The sequence below is a fragment of the Crotalus tigris genome, unplaced genomic scaffold (genome assembly GCF_016545835.1).
Source record: "Crotalus tigris isolate CLP2741 ecotype Arizona unplaced genomic scaffold, ASM1654583v1 scf7180000018229.695902, whole genome shotgun sequence".
Lineage (NCBI taxonomy): Eukaryota > Metazoa > Chordata > Lepidosauria > Squamata > Viperidae > Crotalus > Crotalus tigris.
In genome coordinates this window covers 647,150-665,797 of record NW_024096895.1, presented here as the reverse complement: position 1 = coordinate 665,797, position 18,648 = coordinate 647,150, and the positions used below count along the sequence as shown (strand labels likewise).

Sequence of the window (18,648 nt, the reverse complement as noted above, 5' to 3'; positions counted from 1 at the left end):
CAGAGAGACAGGAATTTCTGACATGTTTCTGCAGTATTCTGTTCAAATTTAGACTTAAGGTGCGTCAGTAAGCCATAAGCAACTACATAAAATTGAATTTTAATTGTAAACAATGTTACAGGGCTATTGCAAACTATTTTTCCTGGACAAGCTTCAATCTCGGTCGCCAATATATGACATTTTTTTCACAGCGTTCTTCAACACGTGGCCAAGGATTATAAACACCATTTTCACTTTGATTTGTCATGACAAGGATTTAAATGTTGACAAATGAAAAGAAATAAATAATTCGTTGTAAATTTTAAAAAATGCTTGTGGTTCGCGATTCCTTTCTCTCCCTCTCCACTTGGGTGAATCTGCAGGCGCCGAATACGGCCAGAACGGAAATCCTCCTGCAGTTTTCTTTCTGTCGCGCAGCACTGGAAAAATGAAAAACGACGCTGCCGTTTCATCTGCAGTCAACTGCCCGGGATCTCCGGTCGTGACGCGCAAAGGCCGTGAAGGAGTCCCCAGCGTTCTAGTCGAGCGCTGTTAAAGCGGACTCCACGTCCAGTTCCGGTTCCGGGGGAGGAGAGGCAAACGGAAGCTAGACGAAGCAGGGGCACAAGTCCGCGGCGGCAATGGGGGCTCATTTAGTCCGCCGGTATTTGGGGGACTCGGAGGTGGAGCCTGACCCCTCCGCCCTGCCCACCTTCGATCCCTTCCTTGGCCTCCAAGAGCGCAAGGAACGCGGTGAGCATCGCCGGGATGGGTCGCGGAGAAGGAAGGTCACCCCGCGCTGAGCTCCGCCCTTCTCCCTTTGCGAGTCCCAGGCTTGGCAAGCGGGAGATCTCCGGAGCTGCCTGCAAAACCACCGCGCATTTATCGCGCAGATTTGGCCAGTGGAAGCTGGGATCCAGAGGGTGCCAGGCTCCCTTGTCCCCCCCCCCTTTTTTTTGTACCTCCGGCGGTGTCCTCCACTGGCTTCCCTCGGAGCGATTGTGTTTCCGCTCTCCTGCACCATCAGGGGCGCGCCACAGAGCTTGTTCCCCAGGTTGCCTCTTTTTCACCCGGATTGCCTACAAGAGGCGTACTTTACGTTCTTTTGTTGTTGTTGTTGTTAATTGCGAAGTCGTGTCCGACCCATCGCGACCTCATGAACAGCGTTCCTCCAGGTCTTCCTGACCTCCACCATCTTCTGGAGTCCATTTAAGTTCACACCTACTGCTTCAGTGACTCCATCCAGCTATCTCATTCTCTGTCGTCCCCTTCTTCTATTGCCCTCAATCTTTCCCAGCATTAGGCCCTTCTCCAGTGAGTCCTTTCTTCTCATTAGATGGCCAAAGTATTTGAGTTTCAACTTCAGGACCTGGCCTTCTAAAGAGCAGTTGGGGTTGATCTCTTCTAGGACTGACCGGTTTGAACGCCTTGCAGTCCAAGGAATTCGCAGGAGTCTTCTCCAGCACCATAGTTCAAAGGCCTCAATTCTTTTGCGCTCAGCCTTTCTTATGGTCCAACTTTCACAGCCATACATTGCAACTGGGAAAACCATGGCCTGGACTATACGCACTTTTGTTGGCAGGGTGATGTCTCTGTTTTTTAGTATGCTGTCTAGATTTGCCATAGCTTTCCTCCCCAGGAGCAAGCGTCTTTTAATTTCTTGGCTGCAGTCCCCATCTGAGGTGATCTTGGAGCCCAGAAAAATAAAATCTGTCACTACCTCCATTTCTTCCCCATCTATTTCCAGGAATTGAGAGGGCCGGATGCCATGATTTTGGTTTTCTTAATGTTGAGTTTCAAGCCAACTTTTGTACTCTCCTTCTTCACCCGCATCAAGAGGCTCTTTAGTTCCTCTTCACTTTCTGCCATTAGAGTGGTATCATCTGCATATCTTAGGTTGTTGATATTTCTCCCGGCAATCTTAATTCCAACTTTTGATTCATCTAGCCCTGCTTTTCTCATGATGTGCTCTGCATATAAGTTAAATAGGCAGGGCGACAGTATACAGCCTTGCCGGACTCCTTTTCCAATTTTGAACCAATCAATGGTTCCGTGTCCAGTTCTCACTGTTGCTTCTTGACCCGCATATAGGTTTCTCAAGAGACAGATAAGATGGTCTGGTATTTCCATCTCTTTAAGAACTTGCCACAATTTGTTGTGATCCACACAATCAAAGGCTTTAGCATAGTCAATGAAGCAGAAGTAGATGTTTTTTCTGGAACTCCCTAGCTTTCTCCATGATCCAGCGTATGTTGGCAATTTGATCTCTAGTTCCTCTGCCTCTTCGAAATCCTGCCTGTACTTCTGGTAGTTCTCGATCCACATACTGCTGGAGTCTAGCTTGTAGGATTTTAAGCATAACTTTACTAGCATGTGAAATGAGTGCAATGGTGCGATAGTTTGAACATTCTTTGGCATTGCCTTTCTTTGGAATTGGAATGTAAACTGACCTTTTCCAATCCTGTGGCCACTGTTGAGTTTTCCAAATTTGCTGGCAAATTGAGTGTAGCACTTTTACTGCATCGTCTTTTAAGATTTTGAATAGCTCAGCTGGAATACTGTCACCTCCACTAGCTTTGTTGTTGCTCAGATTTTCTAAGGCCCATTTCACTTCACATTCTAGGATGTCTGGTTCGAGGTCAATGACCATCTCATTGTGGTTATCTGGGATGTTAAGCTCATTCTTGTATAGTTCTTCTGTGTAGTTTTGCCATCTCTTCTTAATCTCTTCTGCCTCTGTTAGGTCTCTGCCATTTTGGTCCTTTATCATGCCCATCTTTGCATGAAACGTTCCCTTCATATCTCCAATTTTCTTGAAGAGATCTCTGGTCCTCCCTATTCTGTTGTTTTCTTCTATTTCTTTGCACTGTTCATTTAAGAAGGCATTCTTATCTCTTCTAGCTACTCTCTGGAATTCTGCATTCAATTGGGTGTATCTTTCTCTTTCTCCTTTGCCTTTCGCTTCCCTTCTTTCCTCAGCTATTTGCAAAGCTTCCTCAGACAGCCATTTTGCTTTCTTGCATTTCTTTTTCTTTGGGATGGTTTTAGTTGCTACCTCTTGTACAATGTTGCGAACTTCCATCCATAGTTCTTCAGGCACTCTGTCTATCAGATCCAGTTCCTTAAATCTATTTGTCACCTCTACTGTATATTCATCAGGAATATGATTTAGTTCATACCTGAGTGGCCTAGTGCTTTTCCCTACTTTTTTCAATTTAAGCCTAAATTTTGCAACTAGAAGCTCATGATCTGAGCCACAGTCAGCTCCTGGTCTTGTTTTTACTGTCTGTATAGAGCTTCTCCATCTTTGGCTGCAGAGCACATAGTCAATTTGATTTCTATGTTGACCGTCTGTTGATGTCCATGTGTAGAGCCATCTCTTGGGTTGTTGGAAAAAAGTGTTTGTTATGACCATCGTATTCTCTTGACAAAATTCTATCAGCCTGTGCCCTGCTTCATTTTGTACTCCAAGGCCAAACTTGCCTGTTATTCCGGTTATCTTTTGGCTTCCTACCTTAGCATTCCAATCCCCCATGATGATAAGGACATCATTTTTTGGTGTTAATTCTATAAGGTGCTGTAGGGCTTCATAGAACTGGTCAATTTCATCCTCTTCAGCACCAGTGGTTGGGGCATAGATTTGGACTACTGTGATATTGAATGGTTTGCCTTGGATTCGAATTGAGATCATTCTGTCATTTTGGGGATTGTATCCCAGTATTGCTTTTCCTATTCTTTTATTGACTATGAAGGCTACTCCATTTCTTCTGAGGGATTCTTGCCCACAGTAGTATACCTGATGGTCATCTGAATTAAATTCACCCATTCCTGTCCATTTTAGTTCGCTGATTCCTAAGATGTCGATGTTCAGTCTTGTCATCTCTTTTTTGACTACGTCTAGCTTGCCTTGATTCATGGATCTTACATTCCAGGTTCCTATGGAGAAAAAATCTTTACAGCATCGGACTTTCCTTTCACCACCAGATATATCCACAGCTGAGCGTCCTTTCGGCTTTGGCCCAGTCGCTTCATTCTTTCTGGCGCTACTAGTACTAGCCCTCTGCTCTTCCCCAGTAGCATATTGGACACCTTCCGACCTGAGGGGCTCATCTTCCAGCGTCATATCTTTTTTGCCTTTTAGTACTGTCCATGGGGTTTTCATGGCAAAGATACTGGAGTGGTTTGCCATTTCCTTCTCCAGTGGATCACATTTTGTCAGAACTCTCTGCTATGACCTGTCCGTCTTGGGTGGCCCTGCACGGCATAGCTTATAGCTTCATTGAGTTATGCAAGCCCCTTCGCCATGACAAGGCAGTAATCCATAAAGGGGAGTTTACGTTCTGCTGAGAGCTAATTCGGTGTGGTGGTCAAGAAGCATGAAGTAGAGCAACCAGGGTCCAGTTCCTCATTCAGCCTACCTTTTCTCACGGGACAAAGTAGACGAGCGTTGCGTTGGCTTTTTCTGGCTCTCTAGAAGGAAAGGATCACCCCTTAATCAGTGCATTGGCAGGAACCTGACCGATTCCGTTGCACCAAAGGTATTTTTTCAAGAGGCAAATGGACTTACTTCCTTGTTTTTCTTTGAAGACGTTTCCCTTCTCATCCAAGAAGCTTCTTTAGAAAAGCAAGAAAGTCTAGTTGCCTCTTGAAAAGCATCTCTGGGACAACCATGACCTGAATGATTGAGAATCTCCATAGATGATTCCATCTGCAAATTTCTGTCAAAAAATGAGAACTAAGTAATATTTTGAGCATCCACTAAATGCTTACTTTCTTCCTTTTGTATTATAAATAAATTTAATACAATCATCCACTCCAATGGACTGGACTCTAGGGAGCTTGCAAAATATAATATTAGATTAAAACAATTTAAACTAACAAAGCTTACAAGTCATCTTGGATTAAAAACAGCCATCCAAACAAAGTACAACAATCCTCTCCTCTCCTAATACAGGCCTGAGAGCAAAAGGAGGTTTTCAGGGCTGTTCAGAACCCCAGGAGAGAGGGTGCCCTCCATATCTGGAGGCAGTGTTGTTCCAGAAGGTGGAAGGCTTTACCGAAAATGTGCACTTTCTAGATCACACAAGGTGATAAGAAGAGACCTAGAATTCACCCATTCTAGAACATACCAGGCAAGGAGAAATAGTGGAAGAAATTCCTGCCAGAACTGAATGTGAATCCTTTCTCATAGCCACATCTGCTTATTTAGTTATGGTTACATCCTCACAAGAAGTCTTTGTAATAATTTGGGCTGAAAGATAATGATTTTCATTAGCTTTCGTATGAATATTAGTCATTGTACATAATGAAATTGATTACTAGCCTTGGTGCAGATTATTGTTCTACTAACAAAACTGATTAGAAGCAGCCAGTAATACTGTGTTTCCCTGAGAATAAGACCGGGTCTTTTTTTTTTTTTTTGAACCAAAATAACCATTAGGACTTATTTTCAGGGGATGTCTGATGTCTGCCTATTCCCTCTCACCGTCTGCTTGCCTGCAGCCGCAATGGCTTATAGGGCTTCCCAGGGTAGATGATTGGGAGGCGAGGGCAGTGCTGGTGGAACATGTGTTAAGGCGCGGACAGGTGGAAGCAGAAGGACTGGGTGGCGCAAACCTCCCCTGCCGCCTCCCTCTACCTGCCCCACTCTTTCCTCTTCATGACCTGTTTTCCTTGTTACCTTTTGGGAGGAGGCTTCATGGTATCCGAAGCAGAACATCCAGATTCAGCCATAGTTTCATTCCATGCAGCATTAACCCTGTGAACTCTCAAGCTTCTTCCTTCTGTTATATATTCAAGATGGACAGTATTTAATATTTATTTGCTACGTATATGTAGGGGGGTGGGTCTAAAACACATGTTGTACATAGTATGTTTAGGTGTGCGTCATGTATGTGTTTCACATACATGACGCACACCTAAACATACCATGTACAACTAAATTTCATTTTTGATGTGTGCCGTTGTGCCCACAGTAAAAAAATGACAATCTTATCATCTTATCTTCCTTTTGAAAGCAGACAAAGCTTCCAGATTCTGTCAGTTCTCTGTCCAGGTGAAAAGTGTTTGGGTACCTATGGGACGCTTGGAAATTGAGCAAATCGCTCTGTTTCCAAGCACCCCATGGGCGCCCAAATACTTTTCGCTGGACGGAGAAATGACGGAGTCTGGAAGCTTTGTCTGCTTGCAAATGGGATGCTTGGAAACGGAGACGAAACTTCCAGTCTCCCTCTGGGCAAAAAGTATTTTGACTTTCCCCACCTGTCCATGCTGCTCTCCTTCTCACCTGAAGGTGCGTTCTGCCGGCATTGTCCTCGCCTCTCGAGCATTTATTTATTTATTTATTTATGAGACTTATATACCGCTTTAAGTGCAAGCACTCTCTAAGCGGTGTACACCAGTAAGCAATGTATATATATATTTACATTGCCCCCAACAATCTGGGTCCTTTGCCTTGGGAAGCCCTGTAACCCACTGCGGCCATGAGCAAGCAGAAGATGGGAGCAGGCGGGTGTCTGGTAGGTGAAATCAGAGGAGTTAATATAGGCCACAGCTTACTTGCTGCTTCTATTTTCACTTTCCTGTCTCCTGCTGTTCATCATCAGTCAGCTAGTTCATAACAATGCATCGATTCACAAGTAGTTTATTGAAGGAAATGAGTGATAATATAATAATGTTACTATTAAAATTCAGAAATCTGACAATAGTGAATATTCAAGGGCATTTGAAGTGCAAATGAACATTTTTATTAGCAAATATGTGCTAATGACGTTATGGAATAGAGCACAAAAAATAACAGGTGATAAACAAATTTTGTATAAAACCTAATTTTAAAAGGCTAGGAAGACATATTTAAATGCAATTATAACCAGTATTTATTTTCCCCCCAAATAGGCAACTTCCATGTTCCTAAAGTCAAAAATAAAACGTAGGTGCATTGTTTACAATGCTTGGTCCTTGCTTCTTAATTTTTAGTTAATAGATCGCAGTTATAGAAAGTTTTGCAAAACACTGCTCAAACTCTTCAAGATTTTTAATTATGCTTTTGTTTCTTAAGATATTAGCTACCACACCCAGTTTTATATAAGCTTTTCCATCCAAGTCAATTATAATAAAGACTTTGACAAGTACGTTTTGATAGACTAATTCAATTTTTTTCATTGAGTAACTTCTTAAATAATTTTTGGGAGTGATAGAGACATGATACAGGAAAGCACTTAATAAATATGACATTTTTATTAGTAAGATGATTAAGCCTGGGCTGAATGGCATTATAGCTGAATGATTGCATAGCTGATTTCAAAATAATACTCAACACTCTTCAATAATTCCTCATGGAATTATGTGGTCTGTAAATTTTAATTGAACAGGTGCTCTAAATTAACTTGCTGAACATGCTTTCAAAAACACCTTTGGCAGCATCTGTTAGAGCATCCCACATGATTGATCTTGAAGAGCTTCCATGTAGATTTTAATCTCCCTTTCCATCTTTTCCTCCTCCTGTTTCCTCCTACAGTGATGGTGGCAACACATCAAGAGATGAATGATGCCCAGATTCCTTACAGATACCGGGATTATTGTGCCCATTATTACATAATATGGATGAAGTGCAAACGTGACAAATATCCTTTTTCCATCAATGGGTGCAAACATGAGGATCATGAGTGGAAGTACTGTCAGCATCTGGAGTAAGTCAAAGCTATGCCTTTAGTCTAATTTGTTGCTATAGTTTGTCCTTTATTCTTCATTCTGTAAATTAACTGTGTTTCAGGGATTAGAAAGTACCCTGGATTAGAAGTACTGCCTCTAAATATCCCTGTAATTCCTTTATGAAATGTATTCTGTTTCCACCATAAAAATTCAATTAGTCTTCGAAAAAGTAGCATAAGGTATTGGGGTGGGATGGGAGATTATAAACACTACCATGATGTGGATAGAGAAGAGATCATGATAGACAACCAAGTAGTTTTTCCTTAATGCTGATAAACCTTGATTTAATTTTAAAGCACTTTGCCTTGATGGACAAGGGCCATAATCACTGTATTGTCTAAGCATGAAGGTAAATCGTAAATGAATAATTAATCCGTTCTTCTCTAGCACGCATAGAGAACTTTTAAGAAAAATATCACCCTAAAACCTTGACTGTAGAAGTCTGGGGAGCAATCTGCCTCAATGATAAAATGTTTTATACTTTAAATGTGAAATAAAATTATAGCATGCAAGCCAACTAACATGCAGCAAGAAAAGCCTGGTTTTGTAGGGCCAACAGATTTGTACTGACTTATACTTGTATCCTTTGTGTTAGCTATGTTATGCGCATGAAAGAATTTGAACGAGAACGACGTTTGCTGGCTAGGAAGAGGCGCATTGAAGAACAGTCGAAAGTTACCATAGAAACCTAATTAGTTTGGGGTGCTTCTCCTGCCTCATCTTAAAAGAAACTTCGGGACTTGATATATTGAAAACAATAAAAACATTTATGTCACAGTTGGGTCTCAGATGTTCACTGTGATTCCTACGAAATGAATGAATGCACACCTTGGACCTATGGCTAATAAATGTTCATAAATATCAAGGATCTGTAAGTATTTTCTTGTTGGGAATCCTAATGCTGCATTATCAGTTCTGGCAATTGTGCCAATGAGATGAGTCTAGTTAAGTTCAGATGGAACTGTACCATCTAGTTACTTTTATATTTTCTCTGTATTCAGCAACATAAGCTTTCAGTTTCATTCTGGATAAAGGCAGCTGCTTTTGAACATTTTAAGTTTGTATACGTTCTGTGCATTTACACTTCACACACAAGCAAAGTTCCCTTTACAGAAGTTGGAATTTTTGGAAATGATGAGTGCCGGAGTCCAAAGGCCAGTAGATTTATTTATTTATTAGACTTATATACCGCTTTAAGTGCAAGCACTCTCTAAGCAGTGTACACCAGTAAGCAATGTATATATATATTTACATTGCCCCCAACAATCTGGGTCCTCATTTTACCTACCTCGGAAGGATGGAAGGCTGAGTCAACCTTGAGCCGGTGAGATTTGAACCGCTGACGTGCTGAACACAGTCAGCTAAAGTGGCCTGCAGTACTGCACTCTAACTGCTGCGCCACCTCGGCTCAATATAGATTGTGCTATACACACAAGAATTGCTCTGCCTCGTAAGAAATAATACTAGAACATGGTCCAAATTGCAGGTCTGGGGACTGTACATCCTGATTGAATTATTTTATCTAAAACGGTTGTTTCTTTCCAGGAAGGAAACATTGGAACAGTTCTAGTAAAATCAGAATATAAATTACTATAGTGAGGCTATCTCAGTCATAATAGCCTGAACTGTTCAAGGTGCCTCATGCCATTTGTGCTACAGAAGATAATTATGCCTGTAATGTCAAAGATGGATACAGAAGCATCTCTTTGAATTAGATCTTCCAGGTTGAATCCTATGTCTTTTATCTTGCCTGGACTGAGCATCTATTTTTTTGGCCTCAGCTAGTCCATTTCTATAGCCAGGCACTGACTTATCATTTCCAATGCTTCCCTTTGGTGACAAAGGAAATAAAATGTGTCATCACTGTACTATATGTTATCCACATACTGTATTGTATACCTTCATTAACTTGTGGAACCTCATAATATTAACATCATGGAGTAAGCGGAAATCCTTTAATGATACTTTCTGGAGATGTCCATCCATGGATAAGTGGAACCACTCTAAGGCTGTTCCACCTATATCAAGCTTAGATGACTTCTCCCAGAAGAATACCATGATTGCTGGGGTCAGGAGCCATCAAGAAGTGTGGCAGAATCAATAAGGTACTTACTATTCAGTGTCTCTCTCTTGGCAAAGAGAGCAACTGAAATAATTTCAATGCCAAAATAGTCAACGCTTCTACTGAACTGACCTGGAAAATCTATTTCATTTGTCTAATCAGTCACCACACACTTCTAATACTTTGATCAGAAAGAATTTGTCACTAGCTAATGAGACTTTTTTTAAATGAATGGCATCTTTCTATGAGGATGGATCACTCCTTGTAATAAGAAATGTATGAACTGGACTCAGCTGAATACCCCTTTACAGTAGATGTGATAAAACATCAAGGCAAGTGAAGGTTGGTTACCAGAATCCAACTAGGCACCTTGTACAGATTTTCAGGCTTTAAAACATTAGAATAACTGACTGGTTGGGGCCCTGGGTTTTTGTACTGATTGAACTGCTAAGTTCATCTAAGCCATGATGATCTCGATAGGTTTGTTTTTTCAAACTTTAGAGCCAACAGGGATTCTATATTTCTAGAGCTAGTTTGGTTTACCAGTTCAAACACCAGGCTAGAAAATGAGAGACCATGAGTTCAAGTCTTACCTTAGCCATGAAAGCCAGCTGGATGACTTTGGGCTAGTCACACACTCAGTTCAACCCACCTCATAGGCTTCTTGTGGGGAAAATGGCGGGGGGGAGTGTTGGATGTTTGCTACCTTATTTATAAAAATAATAAAGGTGGAAAACAAACAAATACCCCTAGTTAGGCCAGGCTCCAAAAGCCAGGAAATATGGTATTATGCTGGGCACTGCTGACAGCCGATCATGAGATAATACAGAGTAAAGGTGTTCAAAATACTTATTTGAAAATACAGCTCATTAGTGATAAGTTTTTAATTCAATGTATTTATAGTCAGTCCTACTTGATGCGTCATTTTTCACATGAGTTATGTTTTGTGGCATATTATTCCTCTGCTCATCCCTCTCCCACCTCTATACATCGAGGTGAGAAAATCTGAACTCAGGAGCCTTATCCTGTGGACAACCTAAACGTGCAATTTGTAACATAAATCACACAGGACTCTCAAATCCTGACTTTAAATTTTCCTAGCCAGTAAGATCAATTCCATTCTCCTTATGCAACTATAATCTGTTAGGATGCCAGTGTTGTATAAGACTATATAGTTTCTGGTCCAATTAATTTCAAACCAAATGATATTATATCAAATATAACAGAGGTGTCCACTCTTACCTATAGTCTTCCCCAATGTATGAAAAAGTCCTTCAATGTATAATTCTATGCTTTTAAAAAAAACGATCTGAGACTGTCCATTGGCTGGATTATTTTTTATTGGTTAGTTTAAATAAAGTTCCACATGAAATGGATTATAGGAAAAAGTCAGTGGCTCATTTAACAGCAGCCTTGGGGCCTAGGTTTCAGATATCACTGCTCACATGCAGCATAACCTAAGACTATGACAAACATCTTGATCGTGGCCATATTTGTTTCGAAGCAAGTTCCACTCTACTTCAGATGGGGCTTCCTCCAAATTAAACATACAAGTAGTCCTCTTTATTAGCTACTCATTCAGCAACCATTTGAAGTTAGAATGGCGCTGAACAAGTGGAACTTACGACCAATCCTTGAAGTTCAGGCTTTTGCGGTGCTCCAGTCATGCAATCATGATTTAGAGACTTGGCAGTTGCTTGTATTACCACAATTGCAACATCCTGTCATCAGATTATTGCCATTTACAACCTTCCCTGCTGGCTTCCCAAATGCAAAGTCAATGGGGAAGCCAGCAAGAAAGGTGGAATGTTACTCTAATAAGTCTCCCCCGCCCAAGCCTTCTTGCTATGACAGGTATCCCACAACCTTCTTGTGCTCACAGTCTGTTGCACCAGCCACCACCTCCCCCCTTCCAACTCACAGCCTGCACCAACCCTCCCAGCTCCCCCATCCCGGTCATTACATGAAACTCCTGCCCCTTCCCACTCACAACTGGCAAGTCTTGAGGTAATGACAGCAAGTGGGAACTGCCAGGATTGTTGTCGCTAAGCGGTGTGGCCATCCAATGTTGCACTTTACAACCACATTGCTTAGCAATAGCAATCCCACTCCCAGCTGCCATCATAATCCAAGGACTACTTGGATGCAGTATCACAACCTTGGTAACAATGACAAACAGAAAAATAAACAACCTCCTCTCAAGAAAACGGTCCAATCCTCAGATGCTTCAATTCTGTAACACTGAATATTTTCTATAGGAGGAATAATAGGCATTTCCTTATCTCTTAAGTGGTAGAAATAGTTATAAATGTCAAAGCAGGATCCATCCCCCCCCAATTTCTCAGTGCACTTATACATATATTATACAAATTGAATAAGTCACTCAAATGATGCAATTTGTAGCATTTACCTAAGTACATTGGTATTGATCACTCTTCCATTTAATAGGCAACTGGAAGAAACACCTTCCCCCTTCATCATCTGATCCATTACATTAAAGTTTCACTTGTATATCTCCATAGTTGCCCTGATGGTGTTTGTAATGTTGACACATCTTTCAGTGGGCCTGTATTACAGAAAGTTACACAAGTGTTGCTAGTTAGGCACAGTATTGTATTTGTTAGACTTTCATTTCAAGAACCTCTTAACTATAGAAGTTAACTACTCCACCATCACACAAAACTGAGTCACTTCAAGCATACATTTCTACTTGGAAGATGTTGTTCACTGCTCATAAGATACTACTAAGAAAAGGAAAAGCATTTATGCCAATTTGTATGGGGGACAGAACTATGTAACACCAGAGCTACTACTGGATCATAACTGTTTTCCTTTGCTTCACAGCAGGGAATTTGCCATGTCATAATTTAGCTTATGGCTGGGATAATTAAATAATGTGTTCTACCCTTATGAAATTATGTATGTCATTCAATTAAGCCATTTTCAATTTTGATTTCAAGCACAAATGCCTACTAATTGAACAAGGGTTAAAAAGGGGCACAAGACCATCTATAAAAGAGATGAAGTTAGCATTGCCACTGATCTTAGTTTATTTCCCTCCAGAAAAAATATTACAGTTTTTAGTACCAAGCATCATTCTGCAGTACAAAAAATAATAGCGATAATATTTACTACTAGGAGAATGCCCACAACTGAATTAATAGGCTGTGCTGTGCTTTGAATACAAATGCAAATGCAAAACAATGTTCCATACCACACAGGGCCATGATCACTGCATCAGTCTGCAACTTCTTAAAGCAGCCATGCCTTTTCCTGGTTTAGGAATGGCACCATGTGTTTCAAGGTATTTTTCTGCTTTCAAATCCAAAGTGCTGCACAAATGTAGTGAACAATTTTTCTAAAATTATTATTAATAAGGACTGGAGTTAAGATTGCTATTTTACAGCCTCACATTTGGCCAAAGTCCAGCTGCCTAGGCTCCATTTATGGTACCTGCTCTTACAGATATGTCTAGCAGCTGTTCAATTCCTCCCCCCCCCCTGTAAAACTGCATTGTTCCCTCTGTTCTTGCTGCAGTGTTTGGCTTCATAGTAACTGTAGGGAGGTGTTGTTCTAAGTCAAATGTAATTTTGGAATAGGGACAAAGGAAAAAGATGATGGAGGAACTTTAAAAAGGAAGGAATTCCAATAAACCCCTCTCAAAACCCAATATGGACAGTGAAAAAATCCTCCTGTTTTAGACTCCAATGTTAGCTGCTCAAGAAGATAAAAAATGAAGCTACCAGCCCAGTTTGATATCTTAGTGCAGAAAGAGGCTTAGAGCAGAAAAGGGACGATAGGTGAACGTAGTGGCGGGTAATCTCGGAACTCCTTCAGGTAACTTCGGTGTTTTCCCTTTGCCCAAATGGTCATTTGAATAAATCCAACCAAGGAAAACAGAGCCACTGTTGACAAATAAAAGTGTGAAACGTTATTAGGTGTTCAGAAAAGCATTTTCCCTCTGGAATTTTTTTTTTAATTAACATTGACTCCTTTCCCAAATGTATTACGTCTTTTAAAAAAGAGACTACAGAAATAGAAAATAATACCAAGGATCTTTAATATATTAAACTGGATACTTGTCTTGGCGAATGCTATCTAATTTTGCCCGCTGTTTAATACTCCAGAGCTAAAGCATCCCTAACAAATGGAAAGTAGATTTTGTAAAACAGGAGGTAAGTCCTCAGGATTACTAACCCAGCAAGAGGCAGCCTCTTTCATTTAGTACCATTATCTCCTACACTACATAATGCATGAGAACATCTTCAACTCCTATGTGTGCACTGGTAAAACAAAATAAAGACAATGAAGAGACCAAGTAGGAGAGTGCATAGCTGCTGGCTTCCCTAAGTAAAGGGATGAAGCTTACTGTGAGACAGAAGCTGTAATTTACTGAGCTCTCGTAATCTTATGTTGGCACTTTCTTCGCTGAAAGGCACAAAATATCTCTCCCGTTTTAAATTCATAGACCCTAATCTACTTGGCAATAAAGAACAGTTCTAACAGAAAAATTGGGAAGGGCCAGAAAAAAATAAAAACACGTAATGGTACTTCATAAACATTGCTTAATAAAATCCTTATTAAAAGTGACTACAGCAAAGCTCTAACCTATTACAAGGACTTACCTGGAAGGCACTGAGTCATGATGGCAAAGCCAATCCAAGACCCTACCTGGAAAAGAAAACATCAAGACTATGTCAAGGAAAATATTAAGGCTTGGTAGGCTTGAGCACTGCATTCTTCAGCTAGAGTAAACATACAGCACCATCCTACTATGAAGGATGAAGACCCAACTCGTGCACAAATCCTGACTGTGTTTCTGTACATGTACTGAAAACTTTCCCATAAACTTTCTAGCCCATCTACAGGGCATATTAGTCTGTAAGTAGAAGAAAGTACCTATCCTACTCTCAGTTCAAAAAGCAAATAGCAATGTTCATGTGAGTACAGAACAGGCCTGAAGATTTTGTAGTACACATTCTACATTCTTAGCTCAGGGATAGGTACTAGTCTTAGCACTCATGAAACCACTCTGCAAAACCAGAGTGAGAAAAATATACAAGAAATGAGAGTTTAACAAGAAGTTCCAAGGTCATTTTTAGTATATGAACTTAACTTTTAATATTATTTTATAGTTATTGATTTGAGATTATTACAAGGTACCTTGAGTCTGCTAATTTAGTGGGATATGTTATTAAATATCTAAATTTGGCAAACTATGTACACAAGACAAAGCGCACACAAATAATACAAATAAAATATACGCCTTGTACTGATACACGCTGACTTGTAAAGCGTGATGAATGCCATCGTGTACAGTAAGAGTATGTTGAGTGAACAGAGATGTGTGACAGAATTACTTCCAGTCACTGTCAAGTCCACTGACAGTTATCTCTTCCTCCTAATACACGTGAGCACAAATGGTACTGTTACAAACAAATCCTAATGTCACAATGAAAATCAAAGCAAAATGCTCAAGACCATGGGACCATGATAGTGATTTAATTCATGCCGATAGGAGAGATTTGCTTTTCAGGGACCGTGAGCTGAATTGTCTGGGTCACTGACTGTGTTATGGTTCCGACAGACAGAGACAAAACAGAACTCCAAGGTTTGCAAATTCCTCAAAGAACATATTAGCTACAAAGTATCAGCATGTCAAAAGTGAAACCAAGTCTGAATACAAAGTTAAGAAATCCCACCCCTAAGGCTATGCAAGCAACTATGTTCCCCAACACATCTTCATGGCAGGCTTTTCAGTCTAGGGAGCAACTGATGATCTTGGTTCCCATGGGACAAAAGTTTATTTAAACCAGCGAAGCACCTGGCAATCCCCCCTCCCTTTCAGTGTGTCAATCAAAAATGAATAAGGAAGATAGCCACAGCCATGCTCATTTGACAAGTTGACAGACTATTGATATGATATACACTGTATCAGACCAAATACATTTGGTTGAAACAAAGCAAAATTCATCAGTATGGATTTAAACTGAATCCTATGGGTATTAGAAATGACAACCTAAGATAAAAATGTACACACTGCAGAGGGTGTAAAACATTGATATAATTTATTTTCTTCCATTCAATTTTGTCCTGTTCTCAGAAACTTCCTGGACAACCGCCTAACCGGTTTTAAAAAATGGTTAGCCAATGCCTTTTTTCTAGGGCTGAGAGAAAGTGACTGACCCAAGATCACCCACTGGTTTTGTGCCAAGGCAGGACTATAACTCACAATCTCCCGGTTTCTAGTTTGATGCCTTAACTACTACATTAAACTGGTAGGATAAATCAGATTCACATCAGAAATGATAATGCCTCATAGCTTTTACTACCTGTGCACTAATGCACAGAAATCTAGAAAATGAGCCACATGAGTCCTAGTACTAGAAGAAAAATGTGATTAAATAAATATAGCACAGACTTACTGGCATCAATCACATATTAGAATATAGCAATTGAAGGGCTGTTCAAAATCAAAAACAATGAAGAAGAAGGAGACATTGGAGAACAAAATCAGCTTTTCAGTGAAAATGGAAAAAAGCCAACTATTACTCAGCTCCTGTTTTGTCTCTATTTTCCCCAGAAAAAAGTTATGTGTATTCCACTGGTAAATGTAAAGACAACACGAACAAAGAGGACTGAGGCTTGAGACTGACAAATATATTGTCTATTCATAGTGACAGATTTTATTTTTCTGGGCTCAAAGATCACCTCAGATGGGGACTGCAGCCAAAAAATTAAAAGACACTTGCTCCTGGGGAGGAAAGCTATGGCAAATCTAGACAGCATACTAAAAAGCAGAGACATCACCCTGCCAACAAAAGTGCGTATAGTCCAGGCCATGGTTTTCCCAGTTGCAATGTATGGCTGTGAAAGTTGGACCATAAGAAAGGCTGAGCGCCAAAAAATTGAGGCCTTTGAACTATGGTGCTGGAGAAGACTCCTGCGAGTCCCTTGGACTGCAAGGCGTTCAAACCGGTCAGTCCTAGAAGAGATCAACCCCGACTGCTCTTTAGAAGGCCAGATCCTGAAGTTGAAACTCAAATACTTTGGCCACCTAATGAGAAGGAAGGACTCACTGGAGAAGGGCCTAATGCTGGGAAAGATTGAGGGCAATAGAAGAAGGGGACGACAGAGAATGAGATGGCTGGATGGAGTCACTGAAGCAGTAGGTGTGAACTTAAATGGACTCCAGAAGATGGTAGAAGACAGGAAGACCTGGTGGAATGTTGTCCATGGGGTCGCGATGGGTCGGACACGACTTCACAATTAACAACAACAACAATTCATATATCTATATCTATTCAATATCTATTCATTTCAAATGAATATACCTTTCATATTCCCTAAAATGCAACATATTTGGACCTGAAAAATGTTGCTGGTGGATTGACTGAACTCAGAAATTCTAGAGAATAGATGACATAAGACTTAATGACTCAGATATGTTCCTATTTCAGGAACAGGGGAAAGGATCCAAGGGATTACACACTAATCTAATAGGTGGGAAGACTTGAGAGCTGATCTTAAAGAGATTAATCCAAAAATACATTGCAAACAAGGTAATTAAAATAATTAAAAGGCACTAGCGTGAATTTGGTAAGAACAAGTTTCATCACACTCATTCTTTTATTGGGTAATTTCCTTAGCCAATCTGGGAATCTTATAGATTTAATGTATCTTGACTTTAGCAAAGTCTTTTGACAGAGTATCCCATGACATTCTGATTATCAAGATAGTTAAGTGTGAAAGGGATGAGGTGACAAGTGGATACACAGCTTCTCAAAAAACAACTTCAAAGAACCATCTATGGTTTCTCTTTAAACCAGAATGATACATTTAAAGGGGTCCAAAATGGGCTCCTGGGCTCTCTTTACTCTTCCATTTTTTAAATTACTTGGGTAACTTAATAAATTTGAAACAATCTCAATAGGTTGCAAAAATGAATAGTTTCTGCTCATGAGTATGAGGTGGGTGCAAAATGGACAAAATCAATTGTCAAAATCAATAATTAAAGAAATATAATTTCCATTTTACTTAGTCAGACTTCACTATATCCAATTTATAAAACATAGAATCACAGGGATGGAACAGCATCCTTAGAGCTCTTCTAGCTCAAACCCTTGTCTAAGGACAAATAGTTGTCCGATCTTTTCTTGAATACCTCCAGCAATGCAACACTCACAACTCTGGGGGGCAAACTGTTCCATTGATTCTCACTGCAGGAAATTCCTCCTTATTTTCAAGTTGGATTTCCCTCTTGACAAGCTTTTATCCATTGCTTCTTGTCCTGCCCTCAGGTACTATGAAGAATAAATTAACCCCCTCTTTCCACTGACAGTCCTTCAAGTATTGGAAGACTGTTAATCATGTCATGCCTAAGCCTTCTCTTTGTTAGGCTAAACATACCGATCTCCCTTAGCCATTTAACCTCCAGACCCCTTATCACCTCTGTTGCTCTTCTCTGTACTCTTTCTAGGGCTTCAGTATCTTTTTCGTATGCTATTGACCACAACTAGACATAGTAGTCCAAATTTGGCCTCACTAGTGCAGTAGAGAGAGGTACTATCAATTCCCACAATCTTGATGCAATCCCTCTATTGATGCAACCTAGAACATTGACTATTTTTGGGGGGGGGGGGCAACTGCAGCACGCTGTTGACTCATACTTAAGCAGTGATCCACTAGGACACTAAATCCCTCTCATAGTTAATACTATTGAGCCTATTACTGGCTATCCTGTATCTGTGATTTGGTTCTTTCTGATTAAGTGCAGGATCATGCATTTCTCATCACTGAACTGCAGCTTGTTGGATGGAGCCCAATGCTCAAGTCTGTCAAGATCTGGAATCTTGAACCTATCTTCCAAAGTGTTAACAATTCCCTCCCAACTTGGT

At 40.4% G+C, this 18,648-nt stretch overlaps 2 protein-coding genes across 3 annotated transcripts in view; one reads left to right on the top strand and one right to left on the bottom strand.

Moving 5' to 3' along the window:
* The first annotated feature begins 552 nt into the window (after positions 1-552).
* NDUFB7 (NADH:ubiquinone oxidoreductase subunit B7) lies at positions 553-8,554 on the top strand. Its single transcript, XM_039349197.1, has 3 exons — positions 553-732; positions 7,496-7,667; positions 8,285-8,554. The coding sequence occupies exons 1-3, from the start codon at positions 621-623 to the stop codon at positions 8,379-8,381; spliced, it is 381 nt and encodes a 126-aa protein (XP_039205131.1). The 5' UTR covers positions 553-620; the 3' UTR covers positions 8,382-8,554.
* A 2,519-nt stretch (positions 8,555-11,073) lies between these two features.
* Positions 11,074-18,648, bottom strand: part of TECR (trans-2,3-enoyl-CoA reductase) — a 43,784-nt gene continuing 36,209 nt past the window's right edge. For both annotated transcript variants that reach the window (XM_039349194.1, XM_039349192.1), the window contains 2 exons: positions 14,377-14,422; positions 11,074-13,656 (listed from right to left, as the gene is read on the bottom strand). In XM_039349194.1, coding sequence (XP_039205128.1) covers positions 13,529-13,656; positions 14,377-14,422 — 174 coding nt within the window. In that variant the 3' untranslated portion in view covers positions 11,074-13,528. The remainder of the gene's footprint in view (positions 13,657-14,376; positions 14,423-18,648) is intronic.

Excerpts from the sequence above, each read along its gene's own strand:
- NDUFB7 (XM_039349197.1), top strand. The coding sequence starts at position 621 with ATGGGGGCTCATTTAGTCCGCCGGTATTTGGGGGACTCGGAGGTGGAG. Across the intron at positions 733-7,495 it reads CCAAGAGCGCAAGGAACGCG|TGATGGTGGCAACACATCAA; the intron begins GTGAGCATCGCC and ends TTCCTCCTACAG. Across the intron at positions 7,668-8,284 it reads AAGTACTGTCAGCATCTGGA|CTATGTTATGCGCATGAAAG; the intron begins GTAAGTCAAAGC and ends CCTTTGTGTTAG.